Source organism: Schistocerca cancellata, chromosome 3, assembly GCF_023864275.1.
Source record: "Schistocerca cancellata isolate TAMUIC-IGC-003103 chromosome 3, iqSchCanc2.1, whole genome shotgun sequence".
NCBI classification, from domain to species: domain Eukaryota; kingdom Metazoa; phylum Arthropoda; class Insecta; order Orthoptera; family Acrididae; genus Schistocerca; species Schistocerca cancellata.
The window spans coordinates 9,869,918-9,897,465 of NC_064628.1; the positions used below are offsets into that span (position 1 = coordinate 9,869,918).

Below are 27,548 nucleotides of genomic sequence, written 5' to 3' on the forward strand. Positions count from 1 at the left end.
ACTACTTTCATTATCACGTCAGCAGTTTGTCCCGCCATCAGGTGGTATTGGAGATCGCAGTGGGCAGTGGTGCTTGTATCTGCACAGTTCCGCATTTGTCGCCTAACGGCGCTCCTAGTTCCCCGTAAAGAAATTCAGTCCCGGACCCTAGTGAACCGGCTGCGTGTCACGCGGTCTGATAAATGGAGTCCGTGCGGCCGCCACCTGCTGTCAACCGACTGTTGTGCAGCTGTGTGGCGTCGGTCCAGTGAAAAGACTGTCGGCGAGGCTTTATGACTTTTCCGTCGCTGTACCTTTCCACGCACAAGCGGACAATTGTCGCGTGCGTGTCCGCGGCTGAGGTGACGGCGAGGGAGTGGCGCGGGCTGCGGCCAGCGCGGCAGGCGGCTGGGGGTGGCCAGCCTCGCAGCCTTGCCCCGCCGCAAGGCCGCCCTTCACCTGCAGAGCCAGAGCTGCCACGCCGGGGCGCGCGACCGGCACGCGCGGGGACCGCGCCGTACCCGTGCCGCAGCAGCGGCGGGTGGGGCGCCGAGGCGGTGGGGGTGGGGGTGCGGGTGGGGGCCGCCGACAGAGCAGAGTGGTCTGTGGGAGGGGGGGGGGGGTCCCCCGCGCGCGCGCATTTTCTAATACGTGTGATAGAGCGGAGAGCGGGCGAGGCGCGGCGCGGCAGTGGGAAGTGAAAATATAGGCTAGCCGCCCCGTCCGCGACCAGGTGAACGGCGCGCGCTAAGGCGCCACGGGACGGCCTCTCGCCACTCAGTCTTCGGCGGCAGCGCGCACCGAACGGACCCGCACCGCTCCTGCACCTCCACCCCAGCGCCATGGACTGGACCACGCCGAGGCTCGCACTGCTGCTGCTGCTGCTGCTGGCCGCCTCTGCGGCCGACGCCGCCGGCCGCGAGGGCCGAGCGGCGCGCAGGCGCTCCAAGAAGGGTGAGTCCGGCCGCAGCCGCCACTTTGCTCTCCGTAGCTTAGCCGCGCCGTCTCCACAGTAACGGCCCTCACTACCACAAGTGCTGCAGGCCGAGTCTCAAGTGTCGAACGGAGGGATCGTATGCGTGGTTGTGTTCTCAGTGACGCTTCTATTCGACCGTCCGCGACAGATTACATCCACTCTCGCCGAACGATCTGGCGGCAACTCCAGTACGGAACCCCAGTCCTAGCTCAATATTGTCGACAGTGGCCTTCTGTCAGCGCAGACCCGCATCGGAATAGGTTCCTCACAAAGTAGCCGCGCGGTATTAACCGAGCGGTTTCACGCGCTGCAGTCATAGATTCTGCGGCTGGTCCCGGCGGAGGTTCGAGTCCTCCCTCGGGCATGGCTGTGTGTGTGTCCTTACGATAACTCAGGTTAAGTAGTGTGTAAGCTTACGGACAGATGACCTTAGCAGTTGCCTTCCGTAAGATTTCACACACATTGAACATTTCTTTCCTCACAGACTCCAAGGCGTACTTGTCCAAATGAGCTAGTAGTCCTCCCTACCCACAACCTCGATATCGTCGTAAAGTTAATCTCTTCACATCACCCTGGGAGACACCTCATTTAATGAGCTCTATTACGGACAAGAGTTCCATTTTCCTGACCGATTTTTCAGATTTTTTTTACATCCCTATATGACTTGACGCAAACACCACAACGGTTTCTTCAACGATACGCGCCAGTACGCTGCTCTGTACCTGTGCGACTATTTTTGACCTTCTTATCCACTTTAAATTGCACTTACCTCCCTTACCATTTACCATCGATCACGAAATTCATGATTCTTCGCAGTGTTATGTCATTTCCAGAAGCGACTAGTGGTCCAATCCCAGCAGAAAGACCGGCCGGTGTGGCCGAGCGGTTCTAGGCGCTTCAGTCTGGAACCGCGTGACCGCTACGGTCGCAGGTTCGAATCCTGCCTCGAGAATCGATGTGTGTGATGTCCTTAGGTTAGTTAGCTTCAAGCAGCTGTAACTTCTAGGGGACTCATGACCTCACATGTTAAGTCGCATAGTGCTCAGAGCCATTTGAACCATTTTTGAACCCAGAAGTAAACTTCGGCTTCTCAGATTTCCCAAACCAGATGTGCTTATGTATTGGAAAGCTAAAAAACGAGGGACCGTTTTCTCACCAACTCCTTGCATGTCTACTACTTAAGAGCGACTTAGGGTTACAAAGTGTACCTGTTGAAATACACCACCATTAATCGCCAAGGGGATTTTTTTTAAATTATACAGAGAAATAATTCCTCAAAGTAGCACCGAGAATATAACACATATAAATCCCTTGACCTGCGTGATCATCATTGTACTGTCAAGGTTCGTCGAAGTTACGCGCAGTACAACGACAATTTTTCCCCAACATAGGTCCCAGCAACAAGTGTTCCTACCCGCTGTTTATCTTCGCGTCCTTAATATCTTCTCTTCTTCTGTGCCTTCTGTTGCTCTACGGGAGCAGGGCAATTAGAGCTCCAACGCTGCGTCGAAATCGTGATCATTAACGATGTAGCATTAGACCTGGGCAACGTTTCAGCTGTAATCCCAACCGAGAATTAATCTGAAAGTGGTTTAGCAAAATTACGCAGCCGGCCGCTGTGGCCGAGCGGTTCTAGGCGCTTCAGTCCGGAGCCGCGCTGCTGCTGCGGTCGCCCGTTCGAATCCTGCCTTGGGCACGCGTGTGTGTGATCTCCTTAGGTTTAAGTAGTTCCAAGTCTAGCGGACTGATGACCTCAGCTGTTAAGTCCCATACTGCTCAGAGCCACTTGAACCAAAACTACGGAAATTTTGAAGCGAAGAATCTCAGCGCTGTCTTCCTAAGTACGAGTCCACACTCTTTGAATTATCGTTGTGCGATTTGTCATGCAGATGGAGCTCACACTTCGAGTTTCTTACGAAGCTGCAGTTATTCTGCTAAACAGCGTGCTGTTGTTGCTCTCGCGGTACACTTGCCCTCAGAGTCGATGGCATACCTGCAACTCTGTGTGTTAGTGCAAGACGAATACACGCCTGCTCACCGCAACGATTCCCGTCGGATACACACTTTCGTCTCGCATGACAACATTTCCTCTTCCAGATTACGTCGCTACGGTAACTTTCTAGACCGCTTTTTAGCCGCACGCGCGACAAAACCAATACTCCGGATATTATTGCCAATCACCCACGGACGAGTGCTTGCTGTAACCTCGGCAGTCGTTTTCCTTCAGCAGTGAGAGTTTCCGACCTCTTTAGGACATACCGTTTAACGTACACTTAGCCACAAGCGTTTCATCGACGAAGTTACCTGCTGTTCTACAGTACTGCAGTAATACTTCTAGGCCAGAAATAGGGTCTAAAGAGCTTCATAAAAGGAACAACTCTCCGAAATTTTAAGGGCTGAGGTTGTGATCTTCTCAGCGTTTCCAGAGTGTCAATTCAGTGGATGCTTCCACTGCAGTACAAAAGCGATTTGCGGAAGAATTTGTTTCTCCACTGAGCGGAGACAACATACAAAATTGTTACTCTGTAACACACATATAATTGAAATCCTAAGTGTTGAGTCCCGAAATCTATTTATTTACTTGAGATTACCACGATAATTTGGAGCTAAAGCTCTTTCACGAAGGGAAAAACACCGCTTTAGCAGATGCTTCATCCCCTATTACTGTACGAAAAATTTAATGATCAACTGTTTTTTTACGGATTAACGATAGCATATTAGCATCATCTGGTGGGCTGTGGCAACATTCGTCCACGTGACAACGGAGGGCTCCTTGAGCGGAAAAAATGTCGTTTCTGGTAAGGGCCCCACAGATGTATACGTTCGTGTGTCGATTCCATACCTTGACCTTCAACGATAGAGGAGTGTTTCTCGTTTCTAGAGCACCGCCGGCCAGCAGCCGCGCTACAAATGCGAAAAGTAACGGGTAAATGTTGGCGCGACGCCAAATCCATCACGTGTTTTTCTCCCGGTTCTGTCAATAAGGCAGGCGGTTACTGACTTAACAGGACAGTTCCCCTCTCGGCCAGCATGCTTCACTCTGTGACACGGTCTGCGCGAATTCCAGAAATAATTCCAAGTGTAGCGAGTCGGGCTACCTTCTGCTCAGTTTACGAGGCCATCGAAAACGTCATTTCTTTGTCCTGTGGCAACAGTTCTGTGCCCATAACACGGATACAGAGTCGTAAATATTCCTCCGGGTAATGTGTTCGAAGGCAGATATCGTAAATAGTATTTCGTGTACCTTAGTAGCTTTATGGCAGCGTCAACCTTGCTTTGTGCTGCGCGATATTCACAAAGCTGGAAAGGGTCTAAAGACACGTAGTTGTCTCTCCAAACCACCTCTTCATGTACCTAAGACGACAACAAAAGAGCATTTGTGGGGAAAGCAACGTTCATCGTTTCACCGAATCTCGCAAAGTTCCAGAAAATCGTTCGTCACTGATCTGTGAAAGATTCCATGAAACAGTGGCTACGGATTGCTAACACCATACATTCCAACCAGTGAGTAAATATATTACCATGAACCTGTAACGACAATATCTCCAGCAGCCGCAATATCGTAAGTCAAATGAAACCTTATTTATATCCTTGTTTTGTCCAATACATCATTCATATGCTACACGTAATCCCTCGGAATATGTCGTGGTAGCCCCTCGGATGACATCTTGTACCACAGCAGGTGTTCATAACAATCTACACATTCTAAATGCAGTGACTATGAAATGGATAATGATTAGGTCATTATTTAACGTCCTGTCGTGATTGGATCCATTAGTGACAGAGCGAAAACTGGAAACGGACTAGGGTGACGTAGGAAATCGGCCTTTAGTCAGCCACCGCCGTACTCGTGTTAAATGATGTAGACGATCTACGAAGAAACTAAATTCGGATAATCAGACAGAGAATTGAACTACGCTCGTCCTAAACGTGATTTCAGTACGTTAGCCACTGTACCACGTTTGTATTTGCATGGTATTTTAAGACATATTTCCGTAATAACTGTTCTGATATTAACGTAATACAAATTTGGCAAACCACTAATAATTTTATCACCATCTCAGGATCTGGAATCTGAGAAACATAGAATTATATTTCCGGTACCCTTACACGTTCTCCCAGTGGAGGAACACAAAATGTTGGCCTAAGGTTGTGGTACTTTCGTTTTACATCTCCATAATTTCTGTTCGCGATTGCTTAGTGCCCACATCTCGTGGTCGTGCGGTAGCGTTCTCGCTTCCCACGCCCGGGTTCCCGGGTTCGATTCCCGGCGGGGTCTGAGATTTTCTCTGCCTCGTGATGGCTGGGTGTTGTGTGGTGTCCTTAGGTTAGTTAGGTTTAAGTAGTTCTAAGTTCTAGGGGACTGATGACCATAGATGTTAAGTCCCATAGTGGTCAGAGCCATTTGATTGCTTTGTGCTCGCGTACATCAGCCATCTGCTTGATAGGTCCTCTACCCTCAGCACACTGTTTTCAGGCTCATTTTCCGGGAAGTTCTGTGACCGTAGGGGGAGGAACACAGGCGGCCGGTGCCCGCCTGCAGTTAGCCGTCAGAACTCTCTGAACGAAGACCGGAATCTCGGGTCGCGCAGCGCTAAGTTGTGTAACCAGTGGCTGCCTCCGTGGCTTCGGCTAATGCCCAAGGCACGTGCCGGCCACGTCCTCCTACTCTGCGACCGCAAAACGCTCCCAGTCTGCCGAACTGCGAACATGCCGCCGTTCGCTCCCGTATTACGTTAATTGGCAGTCACCTGTCTTTCGCTCGTTTACAAAATTGCTTTAGTTTCCGTCACCTAATAGAATGATGTCGTTCCCAGCAAAGTTGCGACTAGCTATTTTTTTCACCCACTGCAAATACTAATAACGCCCAATTCATGGTTATAGCACGTATGAAAACACAGAGTACTGTGCTCTTCGCACGTTTTTGCTGAAATTTCAAAGCTGTCCCGGTAGCGAAAGATTCCTGACAGGATTATTTTGTTTTCAACCCGTCCCCAGTGTCTATGAAAATAGAATACTTTATGTCGTTTTCATCCTCTGTGACTACGTAACGCTTTGACTTGCAGTATCCGAGGGTATAAACTCTTTAACTAAGTATTCGTGTAATTTTTGACTGTTTAACAAGCCTTCGCCATCATAGTGCCCCATCCCCGACAGCTATTGTGAGTTTCCAGCCTGAAGGCGTCACACAGAAATACGGATCTCTTGTCTAAAACGAACGAGAAATTGACGCCTGTACGCAGGTTGCGCCTTATTTTACCTTTTTCGCGTTGTCAATAAAAACATTGTTTCACACGACCTTCAGTTTACAGGATACAGTGCTCTCTACACTTGATTACTCCACAGCTATTTTGTAGACGTTCGCCACTTCATCATGGTGACTCACTAAACTGCAACTGTAGCTGACAGGCAACAAATCAATAAATCATATAACTAAATTAGACATTCACTTGCCTAAATGATATCGCGCCATTAAGTATGACGAGTGAACGAAATATTTCAGTTCCTAAGTGCCAGACGATACGAACGGAAGTTCTCATGTTCTCCGCGTTAGGGAAATCCACTGTTAAACAATGCAGCCATTTTGTAGATGTCAGTGGAGACGGTGAGGGCGGGGGGGGGGGGGAGGGGGTAAGGAAGAGGGTGGGGGAGAGTCAGAGGAGGGGGTAGCAGGGGCGGTTGGAGAAGGGGATTCGAAAATGAAAGGAAAGGCCTGCTTGTTTTCCTTGGCTGGGAGTGAGAGTTGGTGGACTTCACCCTGAACAAATAAGGACGTGATACAGGTAGACAGTAGAGCGAAATAGGGAGTAACATGACGAAGGCCTTTGGATATGGTGACAGCACAGCAGCATGTGAGATGTCTTAGCCCACCTTCTGTGGGAACGAATGTAGAGAATTAAGTGAATATTATGAAGTGTATGGATAGAGGAAGCAATAGGTAGCCGTTGGATGAGATAAGAGGAAGAATTTTTGTTTTCAGGCAAAGAGGAAATGAGTGTGACACGTGATTATTTTAGGCTGGACCACTGCGGACGGGTGGTGTCTCGAAGAGGGCATTTAGGCGAAACGTCCACTTTGCCGCGAGTAATCGGCGCCGTGCTGTCTCAGTGAGCCTTTGGACTACATTCTCGTCATGTGTTTGACGGCAGTATGCACAGAAATTGCTAAGAGGGATGAAATGATTACGGATACCGAAGCCAAAGTCCTGGAAGTGGTAGGACCGCCTAGTGCTCCTACTTAATACTACGTTGCCACTGGTTAAAGGCGAATATGGTTGCGTCTCCAACCAACCAATGTATCTTGGTGGTGAAGGAAGGTCTGTAGCATCAGTACGAAAAAGTAAGTCGAATGATGGTAGGATCAAGATAAATGAATGAAGTTCAGGAAAATGCATCTGCCACTGCTCTACAAATGCAAACCAAATCAACTGTTTGTGGAAACTTGGTTATTACAAAGGAACAAAGGAAGGCGTAAAGCTGCGGTACATTACGACTGGATACTGTCAGATATGTCTTAGTGGAGATGAATATATAGTTGTTCCAATTAAAGCATAGGTGACATCGTGGAGACAGGTTTCAAAGCAGTTTTGGTATGCGATTAGATACCCAGTACTAACCGTAGAAGCCATCGCGAAAGTCGTAGCTTCAAAGATTGTCAAAGATGATACCATCTTCATCAGTGGCAGTAATAAGTTGAACTATTACTGACTGCTGTGGGCGCCCTTTTTACTATTTCATATATCTACAACGTAAAGCGTTACTTTGGCTTTAGTGCATTAGAAGAAAGTGACTAACTATTGTGAGGGAGTGCCGTGTTGATGGAAACATTACGGTCAGAGACGTAATGGTTCATCATCCAAACATTGGAAGAACTTCTACATCTACATCTACATTTATACACGGCAAGCCACCCAACGATGTGTGGCGGAGGGCACTTTACGTGCCACTGTCATTACCTCCCTTTTCTGTTCCACTCGCGTATGGTTCGCGGGAAGAACGACTGTCGGAAAGCCTCCGTGCGCGCTCGAATCTCTCTGATTTTACATTCGTGATCTCCTCGGGAGGTATAAGTAGGGGGAAGCAATGTATTCGATACCTCACCCAGAAACGCACCCTCTCGAAACCTGGCGAGCAAGCTACACCGCGATGCAGAGCGCCTCTCTTGCAGAGTCTGCCACTCGAGTTTGCTAAACATCTCCGTAACGCTATCACGGTTACCAAATAACCCTGTGACGAAATGTGCCGCTCTTCTTTGGATCTTCTCTATCCCCTCCGTCAACCCGATCTGGTACGGATCCCACACTGATGAGCAATACTCAAGTATAGGTCGAACGAGTGTTTTGTAAGCCACCTCCTTTGTTGATGGACTACATTTTCTAAGGACTCTCCCAATGAATCTCAACCTGGTACCCGCCTTACCAACAATTAAGTTTATATGATCATTCCACTTCAAATCGTTCCGTACGCATACTCCCAGATATTTTACAGAAGTAACTGATACCAGTGTTTATTCCGCTATCATATAATCATACAATAAAGGATCCTTCTTTCTATGTATTCGCAATACATTACATTTGTCTATGTTTAAGGGTCAGTTGCCACTCCCTGCACCAAGTGCCTATCTGCTGCAGATCTTCCTGCATTTCGCTACAATTTTCTAATGCTGCAACTTCTCTGTATACTACAGCATCATCCGGGAAAAGCCGCATGGAACTTCCGACACTATCTACTAGGTCATTTATATATATTGTGAAAAGCAATGGTCCCATAACACTCCCCTGTGGCACGCCAGAGGTTACTTTAACGTCTGTAGACGTCTCTCCGTTGATAACAACATGCTGTGTTCTGTTTGCTTCAGGGTAGTTGTGAATTTAATTCAATGCGCGTGAAACGTCTATTTTAAATATGTTTCCTTCTTGTATCTGCATCTTGACTTATCCAGTGGAGAATAGTTATGTAAGGATAATAGCCACCCAGAGTCTGCCATATGAAATGATTATGTTTCGAGTAGGCATCAAGGAGGGGACTGACGGTTAGGCAGACAGTGCAAGCAGGTGATGCCGGGTTCGTCATTATAGATATTGAACAGAAATTTGGACAGAAATGTGCTACAGAAGACGAGGAAAGATTCTGTGTAGAACTGGAGGTTAGGTACGAGACAGAGAACATTTTTCTTTTTCATTCCTTACTCCTGATTCCGTACTCCTGAGAGTTGGGCGTGCTGTTGTAGAACAAATTTGGTTCTTTTCAGTCCAGTATTGCTGTAGGCCGGACGGGACATAGGGGAACCCAGTTTGGAATAGTAGGTGTGGAGACCCTCATTTGCCAGTGCGGTAGTGGCCGAGCGGTTCTAGGCGCTTTAGTCTGGAAGCGCGCGACGACTACGGTCGCAGGTTCGAATCCTGCCTCGGGCATGGATGTGTGTGATGTCCTTAGGTTCTACATCTACATCCATACTCCGCAAGCCACCTGACGGTGTGTGGCGGAGGGTACCTTCAGTACCTCTATCGGTTCTCCCTTCTATTCCAGTCTCGTATTGTTCGTGGAAAGAAGGATTGTCGGTATGCCTCTGTGTGGGCTCTAATCTCTCTGATTTTATCCTCATGGTCTCTTCGCGAGATATACGTAGGAGGGAGCAATATACTGCTTGACTCTTCGGTGAAGGTATGTTCTCGAAACTTTGACAAAAGCCCGTACCGAGCTACTGAGCGTCTCTCCTGTAGAGTCTTCCACTGGATTTTATCTGTCATCTCCGTAACGCTTTCGCGATTACTAAATGATCCTGTAACGAAGCGCGCTGCTCTCCGTTGGATCTTCTCTATATCTTCTATCAGTCCTATCTGGTACGGATGCCACACTGCTGAGCAGTATTCAAGCAGTGGGCGAACAAGCGTACTGTAACCTACTTCCTTTGTTTTCGGATTGCATTTCCTTGGGATTCTTCCAATGAAACTCAGTCTGGCATCTGCTTTACCGACGATCAACATTATATGATCATTCCATTTTAAATCACTCCTAATGCGTACTCCCAGATAATTTATGGTATTAACTGCTTCCAGTTGCTGACCTGCTATTTTGTAGCTAAATGATAAAGGATCTATCTTTCTGTGTATTCGCAGCACATTACACTTGTGTACATTGAGATTCAATTGCCATTCCCTGCACCATGCGTCAATTCGCTGCAGATCCTCCTGCATTTCAGTACAATTTTCCATTGTTACAACTTCTCGATACACCACAGCATCATCTGCAAAAAGCCTCAGTGAACTTCCGATGTCATCCACAAGGTCATTTATGTATATTGTGAATAGCAACGGTCCTACGACACTCCCCTGCGGCACACCTGAAATCACTCTTACTTCGGAAGACTTCTCTCCATTGAGAATGATATGCTGCGTCCTGTTATCTAGGAACTCCTCAAGTTAGTTAGGTTTAGGTAGTTAGGTTAGTTAGGTTTAGGTAGTTCTAAGTTTTAGGGGACTGATGACCTCAGAAATTAAGTCCCATAGTGCTCAGAGCGATTTGAACCAAATTAACCGTTCCAATGCAGTTCTTGTTGACACGTCTGGGCCCACAAACCCTCCTACCTGTGCTGTCTGCCCTTACAATACGACGATCCTGCCGGGCGTCTGTGCTGCGTGGACGTCCGGAACCTCGTCTACGTGTGTGAGGATGATCACGTGACTGCTGATACTAGCATCGTTGCACAATTGCATCAGCACGTCCAGCTTGTGTGGCAGTTCTCCGAAAGAACAATCCCGTCACTCGGAAGGGCACAATTTGACCCATTTCAAACTCGCTCATTTGGCTGTAGGAAGCACGATTGCGTCTCCGTGGCATGTTTGCTTGTTTACTTCACACGCCACGTTTGCACCAAACTGAGCCTTTTTCTTGTGAGCATCCCGTATTAAAGAGTGGACACAGATAGCCTTCTGGTAGCTATGCCACTACGCTATCTCTTGGCGGACGACGTTGAAAACGTTATCAGTACATCTACTATCCCCCAGGTGGATTATGCCGTCATTGTATAATCTGTTATGGTAAGAATAGATGCTGAATGCATGCAGCTTGCCGCTAACTTTGTGTAATGTCTTGTCTGTATAGACGTGTATCTGTTACCTTTAAGACCCCTTCACTTTCACACATAAATCTATACAGTAAAGTAAGGGCCTCCCGTTTTGTCTTTAGGCTGATCCGTGATAAGACAGGCGAAAAATTATACTAATGGAGGATTATTAGTATTTTCTCTAATTTTCATTCGCTCTCTCTCTCTCTCTCTCTCTCTCTCTCTCTCTCCTTTATCTATGTACAGTTTTTGATATAATATTTCATTACGTGAAATCAGCCAAATAGAATATCTGGTGGAGCCCTTCGCCTTAGTATTCAGCGGCTGGCTTGCTGTAAGAGATCTTTACATTTATTATTATTGTTAAGCGCTGCATTCAGTTGGGAAAATCAATCGTTTGAACAATTCGTTCCTTTTACGAAAGATTTCGAATTCCAGATGTGTACGAAGCCTTTTTGGACGATTTAACAAAGACTCGGTGGTTGCAGGTTCTCTTCGACACAGCTGAAACTTACCCACTAATTACAGGGCCGACGCGATCGTCAATGATTCAGACAAAGAACTCATTCGTTCATTCACTCCAGAATAAAAGGGGTCAGAAACCTTATTTATGAAGGAAATTGTATATTCAATCCATCTCCATTACATGTCCAGATCTCTGTTGATTCCAAGTCTTAATTATTTTCCGTTACAGTTTCTTTCTCTTCAAACAACCCGCTAGTGGCACAAATGTTAATAGCTCGCTTTAGCGAGAAGAAAAGCAAATATGTCTCTTTTAGAAACCCGTCAATCTTTCAACAGATACTTCCGAAGCTGTCCTAGTTACCCGTCTAACAACCTTGGAGAATACATATCTGTATCTCTGTTATTCCAAAGAATAAACGCACTAGAAAATACTTTGGCGTTGACGAGCTGTCGGCGCATATATTACTAGAAAATCAGATCAGATACTTTTCCAAAGCGAATGAATGTGGATGGTTTGATTGGCAATGATTGACTATTGCGTGGTTGAGGGTATTTTCTGTGGGGACATTACAATTGGATCAAAATCGACGTCGTCTTTCTACGTGTACTCACTTTTCTTCCGCCAGTGCGTGTGTGTCCCACCTAGAAACTAAACCAGACTCTATAATAGCGATTACTCTATAATTTCCTTCGATTCTTCCTTTCAAAGAGCCAACAATTTCCAGCTAATTAATGATTAGAGTATCGCTATTCACTAACTACATTTATGAAAGTGATCATTACTTTCTCATTACTAATTTAGATCTCGGTCCTTCCTTGTCTGAACTTTACTTCAAAATAGATGGCGCCAGGTTTACAGCCTTATTGTCATCGGTGTTCTCCTACGTTCGCGTCTCCAACTGGAAGTCTTCGTCTGTTCAACTGGTGGCACCCTTGGTGTACAGTGCCTTCCGTCTAACGACTTCTGATGTATTGTGAAATGTTCATCACGTATTACCATGCTTTATATGTTTCTCTATTTTCTATGTGTATCTGTTGTGTCTGTTGCCCGAAGAGCGGCGTATGTAGCCCGCTGCCAGCCCGACTCATCTGAGGCACGAAATAACAATAAAGGAAAGAAAAAGAAAGTTTACAGCCTGTAATATTTCTGGCCTGTAATATTCAGGTACAAGAAGCTTTTCTTGGAGCAGTTGAGAAGGCAGCAGTGGGAAGATGACGTAATGTGGTGTCAGGTACGGGTACCGTGAGAAAAACCGCCTAAATTGCGGTCCCTCTCCGCGATTGGCTGCTGCGTTCGGAAGTTGAGCACCAAAACGATCAACTTCGGTTAATAATATTAGAAAAAACTAAACAGCGAATTTACTGGTATTTCATTTAAAAGCGTCTCTCAATAACAGGCTATCATTCCGTTATTTCAAAAGTGTTAATAACCAGCAGAATAGTAAACAACTGCTAAACGAAAAGGCAGAGGAAGCACTTCGGATCACGCCTTACCTGGACGGCAGGCGAGGTGGTTTGGCTGTACGATCAGAGCTGGTTCAGCTGCCTTAGTCGGTATCGGTTAAGGACTTAATTAGCAATCTGTGGTTATCTGGATATGTAACTACGTAAAGACGCAGTTCATTGGTCTGTTTACTTTTTATGAACGTGTGAAGAATGGAAATTAGTTGCGATTCATAAAGTGGAATGTAATTGTGCAGTTTCTAGTTGTTGTTGTTGTGGTCTTCAGTGCTGAGACTGGTTTGATGCAGCTCTCCATGCTACTCTATCCTGTGCAAGCTTCTTCATCTCCCAGTACCTACTGCAGCCTACATTCTTCTGAATCTGCTTAGTGTATTCATCTCTTGCCCTCCCCCTACGATTTTTACCCTCCACGCTGCCCTCCAACACTAAATTGGTGATCGCTCCGTGCCTCAGAACATGTCCTACCAACCGGTCCCTTCTTCTGGTCAAGTTGTGCCACAAACTCCTCTTCCCCCCAATCCTATTCAATACCTCCTCTTTAGTTATGTGATCTACCCATCTAATCTTCAGCATTCTTCTGTAGCGCCACATTTCGAAAGCTTCTATTCTCTTCTTGTCTAAACTATTTATCGTCCACGTTTCACTTCCATACGTGGCTACACTCCATACGAATACTTTAAGAAACGACTTCCTGACACTTAAGTCTATGTTCGATGTTAACAAATTTCTCTTCATCAGAAACGCTTTCCTTGCCATCGCCAGTCTACATTTTATATCCTCTCTACCTCGACCATGATCAGTTGTTTTGCTCCCCAAATAGCAAAACAGCTTTACTGCTTTAAGTGTCTCATTTCCTAATCTAATTAGCTCAGCATCACCCGACTTAATTCGAGTACATTCCATTATCCTAGCTTTGCTTTTGTTGATGTTCATCTTATATCCTCCTTTCAAGACACTGTCCATTCTGTTCAGCTGCTCTTCCAAGTCCTTTGCTGTCTCTGACAGAATTACAATGTTTTTATTTCTTATCCATGGATTTTAATACCAGTTTCTAGTAATCTACTGGTAAAAAGCGACTTGCATCCCATGTTAAAAAATCTGATTGAAGATTTAATTATATATACAGTATCAGTTCCGCGCTAAGAGTTTATTATAGCCTCAACACAACGGACTCACGACCTACGTGCTCTTTTCTGCGCAGGGGACAACAACTATACAAGACTGCAGGTTGGTGAACCTTCATTACAACTTATGCATTCCACTCAGTGCGATGGAAGCAAATAGGTATCTCCCGTGTACTGCAGTCTTAATACAAATCAGATCAGTAATACGTCATATGGGGTAACGCAGAGGAGATACGAAGGAGAGAAATTTTCAAGGGAAAGAGTTTACGATACATTTGTAAACATCTCCCTCTCCCTTTCAACTTGCCGTAAGACTACGGCAGTAGCACAGTGTCTCTGGAATCCAGAAGACCGAGCGCGGGCTAAACAGCTCCAATACGGCTACTTGCGCCGTTTACCTGCTGACCGCGGCGCGCCCCCCGCCTCCGCGCCTCCCCCCGCCGGCTGCCACCTGCTGCTGCCCCGGGCCGCCTCGCCGCCGGACGCCGGCGCTGCCGCCCCTTGCGACAGACAGACAGACGGCACGGCGCGGCTTTCCCAATGCGCGCCGCGGCAGGAAGTCTCGCCTGCTGCCGCCCTGTTTCTCAAGATACGCCAATGCAGCTCTCACGGCGGCGGAACTCTTTTTTACGGAGCCCACCGGACCGCTGCTTCGCAACTACCGTCACAGACGCGACATATTTTTTACAAGTGTATACCCACAATGAAGATGAACATGAAGATGAGACGGAAAATACGATACTGCGAGAACAATTTGACAGAAGAGCTCAGTCGGAACAATGTCCCAGGAGTAGATGACACTCCATCAGAAATACTCAGACTGGAGAGACAGCCATCACAAAACTCTTCCATCTGGTGTGCAAGGTGAAACAGACAGGTGGAATACCCTCAGGCTTCAAGAAGAATATAAAAATTCCAATTCCGTAGAAAGCAGCTGCTGACAGGTGTCTCGGTTTCAAAATACTAACACGAGTTCTTTAGAGGAGAATGAAAAAACCGGTAGAAGCTGACCTGGGGGAAGATCAGTTCGCATTCCGGAGAAATGCAGGAATATGCGAGGCAATACTGATCCTACGACTTACCTTAGAAGATGGTTTAACGAGAGGCAAACCTACGTTTCTACCATTTGTAGACTTAGAGATAGCTTTTGACATTTGTGAGTGGAATACTTTCTTTGAGATTCTAAAGGTAGCAGGAGTAAATGTAGTGAGTGAAAGGCCATTTACAAAAATGGTTCAAATGGCTCTGAGCACTATGGGACTCAACTGGTGCGGTCATTAGTCCCCTAGAACTTAGAACTAGTTAAACCTAACTAACCTAAGGACATCACAAACATCCATGCCCGAGGCAGGATTCGAACCTGCGACCGTAGCGGTCTTGCGGTTCCAGACTGCAGCGCCTTTAACCGCACGGCCACTTCGGCCGGCTGGCCATTTACAGCATGTACAGAAACCAGACGACAGTTATAACAGTCGAGCTGCATGAAAGGGAAGCAGTTGTTGAGAAGGGAATGAGACAGTATTGTAGTCCACCGTCGACGTTATTCAATCTGTACATTGAGCAAGCAGTAAAGGAAACAGAAGAAAAATTTGGAGAAGTAAATAAGGCTTAGGGAGAAGAAATAAAAACTTTGCGGTTTGCCGATGACATTGCAATTCTCTCAGACACACCAAACGGCTAGGAGAAGCAGTTGACCGGAACGGACAGTGTCTTGAAAGTAGGATATAAGATTAACACTAACAAAAGTAAAACAAGAATAATAGTATGTAGTCGAATTAAATGAAGTGATGCTGAGAGAATCGGATTAGGAAATGAGACTCTTAAAGTGGTAGAAGAGTTTTGGTATGTGGGCAGCAAGGTAATTGTTGACGGCCGAGGGGTAAGAGATATAAAATGCAGGCTGGCAATGGCAAGAATACCGTTTATGAAGAAGGGAAATTTTTTAACATAGAGTATAGATTCGAGTGTCAGGAAGTATTTTCTGAAAGTATTTTTATGGAGCGTACCATGTATGGAAGTGAAACACAGACGATGAACAGGTTCGACAAGAAGAGAATAGAAGCTTTTGAAATTTGGCGCTACAGAATAATGCTGAAGATTGGATGGATAGATTACCTAACTAACGAGGAGGTATTGAATAGAACTGAAGAGACAAAAAATTACGTCACAACCTGATCAGAAGAAGCGCTCGATCGATAGGACACACTCTGAGACATCAGGACATCACCAGTTTAGTAGTGGAGAAAAGTGTCGGGGCATAAAAATCTTAGAGGGAAACAAAGACATGTGTACAGTAAACTGTTTCAGAAGGATGCAGAATGCAGAAGTTATTCGGAAACGAAGAGGATTGCAGAGAATAGAGTAGCATGGGGAGCTGCATCGAATTAATCTTCGGACTGAAGACCACAACAACGAAAAATCCTACAACACGAGCATCACACAACGCACGGTGCGTCACGTTGAAACAGGCATTCCACGTATCTAAGCCTTCTGACCGGGAAAGTAACGAACACAGTGCAGAAGCTGGTTGAGCCACAGCGGCCTGGTTCTTCAGTGAGCTTCCTCCAGCTCTGGGGCCTTAGTGCATGTCTACGTGTGGCCTAATTTATTACATGACGGATGTAATTTTATAACAAGATTATTATAGCGCAGTATCATCTCAGTACAAATTAATGTACTTGTACTGTTAACCACTTTCCTTTCCTTAGATATCTAAAAGACCTATATTTCCACCAGCTACTGTAAAATGTTAATATGATCTCTTACCAGGTACTACGCTGTCCGTATGACCCCAAACATAGTTTTTTAAGTCACCAGTAATGAGATGCTGAGAACCCGATAAGAGCACCAAACACCAGTAAAATACGATAGTAAAACAAATACAGTAAGGTTAGTGGACGCAGGCGTCTGCTGCAAGGGACACAGCAACCTTAAACGTTTCGGAGCTCCACTCAATTTAACACCAAGTGGTGTGAGTTAGAACCTTTAACGTGTTGTCAGCGGGATAACAAATATCTCAGAATTCGCTAGTCTAAAAAGTCAAACCAGTAAGACATCGAGTAATACGCTTTATCTGTTCGCTAAACACAATAAGGCCACACATCAAGAAGTGGTAGCCGGTTAGCTGCCATCCTCAACAGGGTCAGCTACCTCCTCCCTGATCCGTTGCCTGCTCGATGACGCCATGCACTGTAAAAGGTGTATACATCAAGTAGGAGTGACCACAAGGTTGACTGCGAGCTCTTTCAATATGCTAGGAAGTAGTAAATTGCATAGCTAGCTAGATGCGTTTGCATGTCGCTGGAGTTACCTAGCTGTGAAGTTAAGGTTAACATTGGTTTTAAATAAAATTACTTCATTGCCATACGGGACAGCCTCCCCATCCGCCAACTTTTGTGTGCAGAATGGACAATATAGGACCTAGCACTAAACCTTGCGGGACCGCAGGCAACGCGCTTACAATACCGATAGCACTTTATGCAAGACCGCATAAACCTTGTAGAAAATTCACCTGAATGTTTGTTGCTTCAAAGCCAGAATACATGAGATTCTGTTACTATCGAACGTCGGATACCCGATAAGATAGTCAAGGTTGTACGGTAGAGTACGTGTTCTATCAGAGAACCTGCTATTAGCAGTAACAGTCAGTTCAGTGTAAACATGTTATCTGGATAGAAATGTGCCATGTCCAGTGACCTAGTGCCAGCTGCTGCTCGAATTATAGTGCTGAGAGAACCACTGAAATGCCTGGAAACAACAAGGGCAGGAAACAGCTTGCAGGACTTCTCCGGACTTTCCACCCGATTGCCCGCAGACGGCTCTGCGAGTTCGCTCTCTTCGGATTGCGACGTGGCCGACTGCCAACATGACACAGCTAGTCGTACTATTCCTGCTTCCGTAACGGGCTTCGCTGTACGCCTCGCAACGTGCTTCATTGGAGGCTATAACCACACATTACAAGCTCTAAAAAAGCCAGCATTCTTTTTACCTTGTCTTCATTTCTGTAGGATGTGATAAGTTGACTGCGTTTCCTTTCAATTATCTATTCGTTTTTAGTGCATTTTGTATATTTTATGTGGTTTTTAAAGTTATCTCTCACATGTATTAACACTTCGGCTCACAATGTTATTTTAATGTTTCCAGTGTACTGGCTGCAACGCTATTAAGAAACTTGCTTGTTACACAAGGGATCAATTAGATTTATAGATCCCACTTGTAATGAAATGTATGTGTAGGATTGAGAAATTCCTAACAGCTTTTTTGTCTAACCCTACACTCTTAACTACCCTACTTCTTTTTCCCTTTGTCAAAATATGGTGACATTATTAATGGATCTCTTTGTTTCATTGCAGAATGTATGCACAAAGCAAAGCAGCTATCGCCACTAAGTGCTTTACTAGGAAATCGTAAACTAACATTAACAGTGCAACGTTAAATGTGACTGACAGTACTTGGCAGCTGTAAAAGCCACGTTATTCGTAAGAAAGTGGTGTGTTAGCCATTCCCGGTACTTGTGCTGCAAGTTTTCACAGAACAGTGCGATCGCTTCAGCCAAATGAATCATCGAAAACAACCAGCGTCATTTTTTCTACACCTGTAGATGGCGACCGATATCCCCACAGACAGTGAGGTGAGCGGGTTGTCTACCTCGCAGGAGCTATTTTAAACGTCGTGGCTATAGTGTTGATTAGTTGCAGTTACCGTATAACTTTCATGGATTATTATTGCAAGCATTACCCAAAACACGTCTTGTGACAGAAATTCTTCTTCTTAGTGATTAGTCCCACCGGGATAACTGGGCTCTTTAACATCTTGCGCTACAGATGTTCAGTGCAGGTTCAGAGTCAAAGATTTGTCTTCATTACAAGTGAATATGCAGTCTATTGCACTGCACCAAAAAATCTTTCTTTGAAAACAACAATTTACTGTTTATAAAGTTTTGCAGCTGTTCACTTACAGTCTTTGCAGAGACACTTCTGTTGGTGAAAGAATGTAAAATGGTCCACTCAATTCAGTCACTGAACCTGTTCCTATTTCCTATCCGTCTCCGTAGCGAAGCGGTAGCATTCCCCGTACCACGCAGGGGGCCCGGGTTCGATTCCCGGCAGGGGACAGGGTGTTGTGTGTCCTACATCATCATTGCCTCGCAAGTCGCCGAAGTGTCCGAAATTGTTAGGCATTTTACTTCTGTGGGCGGGGCGATAAAGGAAGAAAAATATTTACTGCGTTGGAGCAACAAGGCATGCACAGAAGTGTTTCATTTATTTAGACTGACCTTGAATTTTCAGTTCAAGTTCGTAAATATATTACGTAATAGTCACCTGTAGTTAGACTGTTCTCTAAGCATAAAATGAGGCACCAAATTTCAGGTTTCTTGGGTGTCTACACTTTTAATTTAAAAACCCGGACATCGGTGCGTAATACATTATAGATCAGTGTTCGTGATAAATACTTTTATTTGCTTTATCACGGTATGAGAAGAACAAATAACGGTTTTCTGTTAGCTTACCTGCATGAATCATGATCTATCGAACATTTATTCATCTTTTCGTGTCGTATTAAGCTCGCATTGCATGGTAGGAAGGTTCAATGAAACGTTAACGGCATATCTCTAAGTCTCAAGCAGTGGTAGTGATTAAGTAATGAAGGAAATTACTTGATCCGGTCATTATATACAAGATATTTTACTATTTCCTTCGGCCTGTACGCGTAGGTTGCTGAAATCTGAATTTACGCAATAAAATTTTATTACGATTACTACTTCGTTGTGTGCCAAAAGTGTCATCTCCAAACACGTTATTTTACTGTAAAAAGTTAAAATGTTCATTTTATTTTTACGACCGTTTGATAGATGTGGCAGTGTCAAATACTTAAGTATTGTACTCTTTATGTAGAACCACTCTTTTGGTAATAATAGTAACGTTGCACTAATATCACTGTCTAACTACGACAGATACGTAACGTCAGTGATTTATTTGTAAGCAGCCAAGGAAAATACGAGAGGAAATTTTCCTAGAGATCACCTCACCTCTCATAGTTCTTGGTAGCTCTTCACATCTCGGATAAAACACAGTAGTCTCTTCCAAAATCGCTCGATAAAATCTGTTTGTATTTGAGACGTGGCGGTGACATGTTATTTCCCGCATTACGAGAAAGCCCATCTTAAAGACTGGAGTACTGACAGTCAGAGGTCCGAAGGGCTAAAAATATTGATAGTCAAATGATTGATTTGAGAGGTGCAACAGAATAGCTCACAAACAGCTGGAATAGCAACTTCGAAAGACAAGTCTCTTGATGTACTTTTTTCCATTTCAATGGTCTTCTGAACCACCTTAACGTGTCTTTTGACGACGAAGACTGAGTTATGATGGGAAGCAAGGGGCTTCCACCTTGGAATCGCCAACTGTACTATCGTCTGGAGATCAAGTTTAAGTGATTCCTCGTAAACTAGTCCACCCCACCCGTATAGTTTTTTTGCCCGTCACAGTGTCCCAGTGATCGAAATTCTTGGTTGGACTGTCAAAGTCATACTCTTGCTTCAAATAGTTTGCCTCAGTCTCAGAAGAAACAACCATGTTTACAGTATCGAGTGCAACTGGCAGAAACTATTTATTCTGAATAAAAAATGTAAGTATAATGTTAAAATCTCACATCCAGAGATCCTAACTTAACTACACAGAAACTAGTTCTACAACTCAATGGATCATTACTCTAGATGACATAAATGGTAAATACATTAAATGTCATAGAATTTCCTCTCATGGTCTCTATGATATATGGCAGCACTATTGTAAATTATCAGTGTAACCGTCATCCACCAAGGTCTCCTATCATACGTGGCAGCAGTATTCTAACAGTCATCCGCATGACAAAACGTACGCCAGGATTATTTCGCGTGGTCTCCTCCATCCTGCCAAGCTCGACCTGCGCCAAGTTTGCAACTTAAAACGCCCACAACCGGACCTCGATTTCACTGTTGCACTGAAACTGCGGATTTCGGAACTCGATCTGCCACTCGTGTTTCCAGTCTAAATCCAATCAGAGTTGGTACCGGACTTCCAACTTTCACTGACTTTAAAACCCTGATTTCAACTCTCAGTTTCTGCCTCACGTGAACCTGATTTCTACTTTCTGTTTCAGATGCCGATGCTTTCTTTCCATTCACTTGTTTCATGTTGCTGTAAACTTTAACTGCCCTTTCTGAATACGTCATGGGAACTATTCAAAACTGAAATTCGGTCCCAATGAAATAACAGTTCACAAACTGATTATTTATTAGCCATCATTGCGCGTGGCCATTGGATGTACTAGACCATCTCTTGAAAGCGTCCTGATACCGTAATCAACAAGAAAATCGTTGCAGATTGCTAAGGATATCAACAATACGAGGTCACCTCTACATACAATACTTCCTGATTCACGAGAGCTCGCTTTCAGAACAAACTCGCTTGGAATAGATAGTGGGAAAGGTTCTGCAGCAGCGATCGAAAACTACTTTGTGTGCAATTCGTGGAATTTGCGTGCGACATCATAACGTATTTTATGTACTATGTACGCTACGTTTAAATACCGCTTCAAAATCTCACACAGTTCAACATATAAATCACATAAAAATTAATAAAATTGTGCTTTTTGTGACGGAAAATCGGTTACCTGTACGCAAGATATTATCGGGTGGAGAACAGACAACCACGTTGTGAAGGTTACGACGGAAAAATCAGTCACTTTCGATCATCTTCGGTAGCCTGCACTGATTATGGAGTTATAGATACCACGGCTCGTGTGACCAGCTTTTTATATACAGGGTTATTACAAATGATTGAAGCGATTTCACAGCTCTACAATAACTTTATTATTTGAGATATTTTCACAATGCTTTGCACACACATACAAAAACTCAAAAAGTTTTTTTAGGCATTCACAAATGTTCGATATGTGCCGCTTTAGTGATTCGGCAGACATCAAGCCGATAATCAAGTTCCTCCCACAGTCGGCGCAGCATGTCCCCATCAATGAGTTCGAAAGCATCGTTGATGCGAGCTCGCAGTTCTGGCACGTTTCTTGGTAGAGGATGTTTAAACACTGAATCTGTCACATAACCCCACAGAAAGAAATCGCATGGGGTTAAGTCGGGAGAGCGTGGAGGCCATGACATGAATTGCTGATCATGATCTCCACCACGACCGATCCATCGGTTTTCCAATCTCCTGTTTAAGAAATGCCGAACATCATGATGGAAGTGCGGTGGAGCACCATCCTGCTGAAAGATGAAGTCGGCGCTGTCGGTCTCCAGTTGTGGCACGAGCCAATTTTCCGCGGGCTACGCGTGAAACTTGCCCGCACGCGTTCAACCGTTTCTTCGCTCACTGCAGGCCGACCCGTTGATTTCCCCTTACAGAGGCATCCAGAAGCTTTAAACTGCGCATACCATCGCCGAATGGAGTTAGCAGTTGGTGGATCTTTGTTGAACTTCGTCCTGAAGTGTCGTTGCACTGTTATGACTGACTGATGTGAGTGCATTTCAAGCACGACATACGCTTTCTCGGCTCCTGTCGCCATTTTGTCTCACTGCGCTCTCGAGCGCTCTGATGGCAGAAACCTGAAGTGCGGCTTCAGCCGAACAAAACTTTATGAGTTTTTCTACGTATCTGAAGTGTGTCGTGACCATATGTCAATGAATGGAGCTACAGTGAATTTATGAAATCGCTTCAATCATTTGTAATAGCCCTGTATGTACGTGTAGGAGCCGTGAGGTACCACGTCATTTGCTGGCGCTTAAATTCCGAGACGTATTTAAAAAAAAAAAAAAAAAATACCTCGAAGGGGCTGACCGAGGACAAGGGTTGTATCATGGGCGTATGCCTTATTGAGTCTCCATTAGGACACTTGTGCGAAATTGCGAACGTGGGAGGCACATTGGTGGTGATGGTCATCTCGCCCATTTTCAGATGAAGACTAGAAAATTCTCACGTGCGATAGACAAGAGAATAAGAAGTGCGTATATCGTAGCTATTAATTATCCGCTACTAACATTGTGTCTACGGATATAATGTGAGTAGTAAGTAAGCTTCGACGCTTGGACGAGGACAGAGTCAGATGGCGGTTAATATGGTGCGCAACAAATGTATTTTACAGTGAATGGCCTGTCAACATTGCTAGAGAGTGACTATGCGACGCGACTGAACGTGTTCAGCACTTTTCCATTTTATCAGTAATTTACTACTTTATTGTTGTTGTGAAGAGAGGAAGAAAGTTTAACCTCTAACATCCCACTGGCGACTACGTCATTGTGGAGTCGGACCAAAAACTCAGAGTGTGGAATGGAAAACTCCGGTAAGCATCATAAGCCATTTATGGAAATCGCATAAAACGCAGACGTGTATAATAAGACGGGGATCGCCGGCCGCGGTGGTCTAACGGTTCTGGCGCTGCAGTCCGGAACCGCGAGTCTGCTACGGTCGCAGGTTCGAATCCTGCCTCGGGCATGGGTGTGTGTGATGTCCTTAGGTTAGTTAGGTTTAAGTAGTTCTAAGTTCTAGGGGACTTATGACCTAAGATGTTGAGTCCCATAGTGCTCAGAGCCATTTGAACCAAGACGGGGATCTGAACCACATCCTCCCAGGTATGAGCCCACTGCACTCTCTCTCTCAGTTTGTTGTTGGGACTCTGTTGTAACACATCCCTAAGTCACTGTGGGGAATTAGGAGAAGGAGGAGGAGGAGATTCGTGTTTAACGTCCCGTCGACAACGAGGTCATTAGAGACGGAGCGCAAGCTCGGGTGAGGGAAGGATGTGGAAGGAAATCGGCCGTGCCCTTTCAAAGGAACCATCCCGGCATTTGCCTGAAGCGATTTAGGGAAATCACGGAAAACCTAAATCAGGATGGCCGGAGACGGGATTGAACCGTCGTCGCCGGCCAAAGTGGCCGAGCGGTTAAAGGCGCCACAGTCTGGAACCGCACGACCACTACGGTCGCAGGTGTGAATCCTGCCTCGGGCATGGATGTGTGTGATGTCCTTAGGTTAGTTAGGTTTAAGTAGTTCTAAGTTCTAGCGGACTTATGACCACAGCAGTTGAGTCCCGTAGTGCTCAGAGCCATTTTTTGAACCGTCGTCCTCCCGAATGCGAGTCCAGTGTGCTAACCACTGCGCCACCTCGCTCGGTGTGTGGGGAATTAGTTTATGCAAAACCATATCACGAAGTGTCGCCTTCGATACATTACTCACGTTCCGGAATAATGTGCAGCACTTGTCAACGGCGCGATCTCTCCGACAGCATTAAGTCGCCTTGACCGAAGGAATATGCAGACTGCGAATTATTCAGATATGTTGTGTATTTAAGAACGGAAGATCAAATTGTCCACGTCAGCCGGAAGTCCTTCGTAATGAGAGTGTTGGGTGCCGTCGGCGCCGACGCACCACCCCCGCGCAGGCAGCCACCTCGCCCCCGGACGTGCAACGAGGCCAGAAAGCGTTGGCTGACCCCTCACCCCTCTGCCTGCCCACAGGAGTCCTTCCGTGAGGCACTGGCCAACAGCCCATCGCGCAAGTGCTGCGGGTCAGAAGTAAGCGCCGCCGCACGTGCGTACACGAGCGAAGCCCCTCCAATTCCAAAGCGTGTGTGCCTCGCGCACCTGCGCCTACGTCACACTTCCTACTGACGATGCAGTAGTGAAAATCGACCAGCGGCCGACGAACTCCGACACCTACCCCGCCATTACATTGCAGGTGGTCATCTTCCTGGGAGCTGCGAGTCTCTGCAAAAAGAAGGACGATTACCAGTTAAAATCCTCCCGAATGAGATTTTCGCTCTGCAGCGGAGTGTGCGCTGATATGAAACTTCCTGGCAGATTAAAACTGTGTGCGGGACCGAGACTCGAACTCGGGACCTTTGTCTTTCGCGGGCAAGTGGTAGAGCAGTTTTAATGTGCCAGGAAGTTTCATTTAAAATCCTGTCGGTGACGACGTTGTTAGAAAAGTAGAAAAAGCACAGATCTGAACAAGAATGGAGCAGGAAACGGGTCGTGAACCAGGAAACATCCTGCAGTTCGTATTAGTGAATTAGTTGAAGCCACTGAAATAATCAGACCCAAATCAAGAAATCAGATCAGAGGGGGAATTTAATCCCGTCTGTCTCGCATAATCTAAATCCTTATCTCTGCGCCATCTCGCTTGGTGCCTTGGAAAAGTGGTTCCCGTGTCCACACTAAAAATCCATTTTGTGTGATCCCCAAGAAGTCGCTAGTCGTGTTCTGTCACGCAACACAACGCGGGCATTTTGCGCAATTACTACAGTACCTACGTCGGTACAGTTTTATAAAGAGAAGCGGTCCCAGACATCTAGAGTATAGACCTCTTTCCGATTTTCGATTAGCAGACGAGTAAATACTTTCCTTGGTTCTTTCTATCATTCTATTTTTTTTTATTTTTATGCATAAATCATCCAATGATATTTAAACTTTCTTTGCATTTTTGACAGTTAGTAAATTTAAAATTTATCCTTCACTTCAGTCTCCACTGGACATTTATTTTTATGATGACTAGTTTCGATTCATATTTGATCATATTCAGATCTAAAAACAAAACGAAGTAAAAAAAAAGTATCTGCCTTGCACCAATTTATTATTCTCATCTTTACATCTTAAGATCATCAAATATTGATCTAAAATAGTCACAATAAAATTAAATCAGTATCTCAAGCGGTCAAATAAAAAATAAATTTCAGTTCTCAGTACAGGTGAGGGATCTCTCATATGAATATGACGGCAATAGCGAATTACTATATTGACTTAGTTGGAAGTGTCACGTATTTGGCGACCAAGATGTTACGCCTTCCCAAACTAATTTCTAGCTAAACCTTTCTCGGGCAATGTTCTTGCCGTCTGAGCTAGCTAGGCGCACGGCCGCTAAGAGCACTGCTCGCGATAAAACAGCTTTCCAGCTAATTCTGTCAACTTCTGCTTAGTTAGAAAAGATCACAGGAATACTCCGGAGCTTTCTGTTCGTTCAGGTAACATTGTCGGAAGAAATTTGCATGAATGGAATGTTCGACCTGTTTTTTTTTTTTTTTTTCAAGATTCTTCGGTCTTTTTTCTTTGAGCATTCCATAATGTCTTCAATAACTGCATTTTCTCTTCTCTTCTGCTAGAAAACTTCTATAAACAAATTTACAAATGCAGAGACCCTCAGTTCCATACAGTAGCTCGAGATTATTTGTAGTCGTGTGTGAAATTACGTCCAAACACACCATTCTGGCATACCCTATTTAGAATTTTTTTTGGGTAACTAATGTCTTGTAAGCAACAGGATCTCTGCAGACGAAAAACTTTCTAGTCTCCAAGCTAGTTTAAGTGAAGGCTACAAATCTGGTGATTTAGAATATTATAATGCGTACGTTTCTTTGTTTTGCATCAATTCCTCGAAAACTAAAACCCACACGTCAAAAATTAATGTATCTCGGATCGCTGATAAGGTACCTACAACTTACTTAAGCGCTGAACAAGGCTGGATGTTCAAAATGCAGAATTAATCGCGGCCTGGATAAACTGAGACACAGCCAGTCAGTTGCAAGAAAGAGAGGGTTGTTCTGACTCCTTTACCTAGCTTCTGACGTCTTTAAAAACGTCTTCCTCGGAAGGATCAATGGTTACACTGGCTACGTAATGCTGTGGAGATACGCTAAAATTGTAGCCGTAAACCGCCAATGAAATATATAATTCATCTCGATAATAGTAAAATCGCACAAATCATGCTGATCGTGATTGGACAGTATTTCACAAATGCATCTAGTGGACCGATAGCGTACCTACTTCTTACTCATCAACACGGTCCCCATATCAGTCACTATCATGGCACTTCACAAAATCACCTGCAAGGAATCTGCGTACTGTCGTGTAATCACCTGTAAACAAGATACATTGTAATTTATTCCATACCAACGAATATCGGCACTCCATCAACTTTCCTTTACTATAAATGTATTACAATAAATATGATGTAACTGATTGGTCCGTAGGTCACACGAAGTACGTTTTACTCTAGGTTAGGCCCTACGTCAGCCGCTAAGAATAGTATGGAAGCTTGTAGTCTGCACTGCAGCTTATATTCCCACGCAGAGCACCAAAAGTGACACTGAAACATTAACAATGGCTTAAAGGAATACCTCAGGAAGTTCTTATCGCACAAACCCAAATTCGTCAGAAACATCGTAACTGAGAATCCCTGTAAGGCTTGGCTTGCTTGCTACAGATGGTCTACCTTTAAGCTGAAGAAGCTATTATCTGATACGTGAGTGGGTGTCTTAAATGACGTGGGTAGTGGGATAATTTTTTTCTCTTCATGGGTTGTCAGGTATGACGACATTATTGCAGAAAGAAATTGTTCAGAATTCATGTTAATTTTGAAAGAAATCAGCTGTAACGTTGCGGACAGTAAGGTACATATTTAGAAAAGGAAGGTGGCCATTTTTTTTTTAAG

At 45.0% G+C, this 27,548-nt stretch overlaps 1 protein-coding gene across 1 annotated transcript in view; it reads left to right on the plus strand.

Annotated features, from left to right (window-relative positions):
* The first annotated feature begins 694 nt into the window (after positions 1 to 694).
* LOC126176778 (uncharacterized) overlaps positions 695 to 27,548 on the plus strand; it is a 209,537-nt gene continuing 182,683 nt past the window's right edge. Inside the window, exon 1 of the mRNA XM_049923946.1 lies at positions 695 to 933. Within this exon, the coding sequence (XP_049779903.1) occupies positions 822 to 933 (112 nt within the window). The 5' untranslated portion in view covers positions 695 to 821. The remainder of the gene's footprint in view (positions 934 to 27,548) is intronic.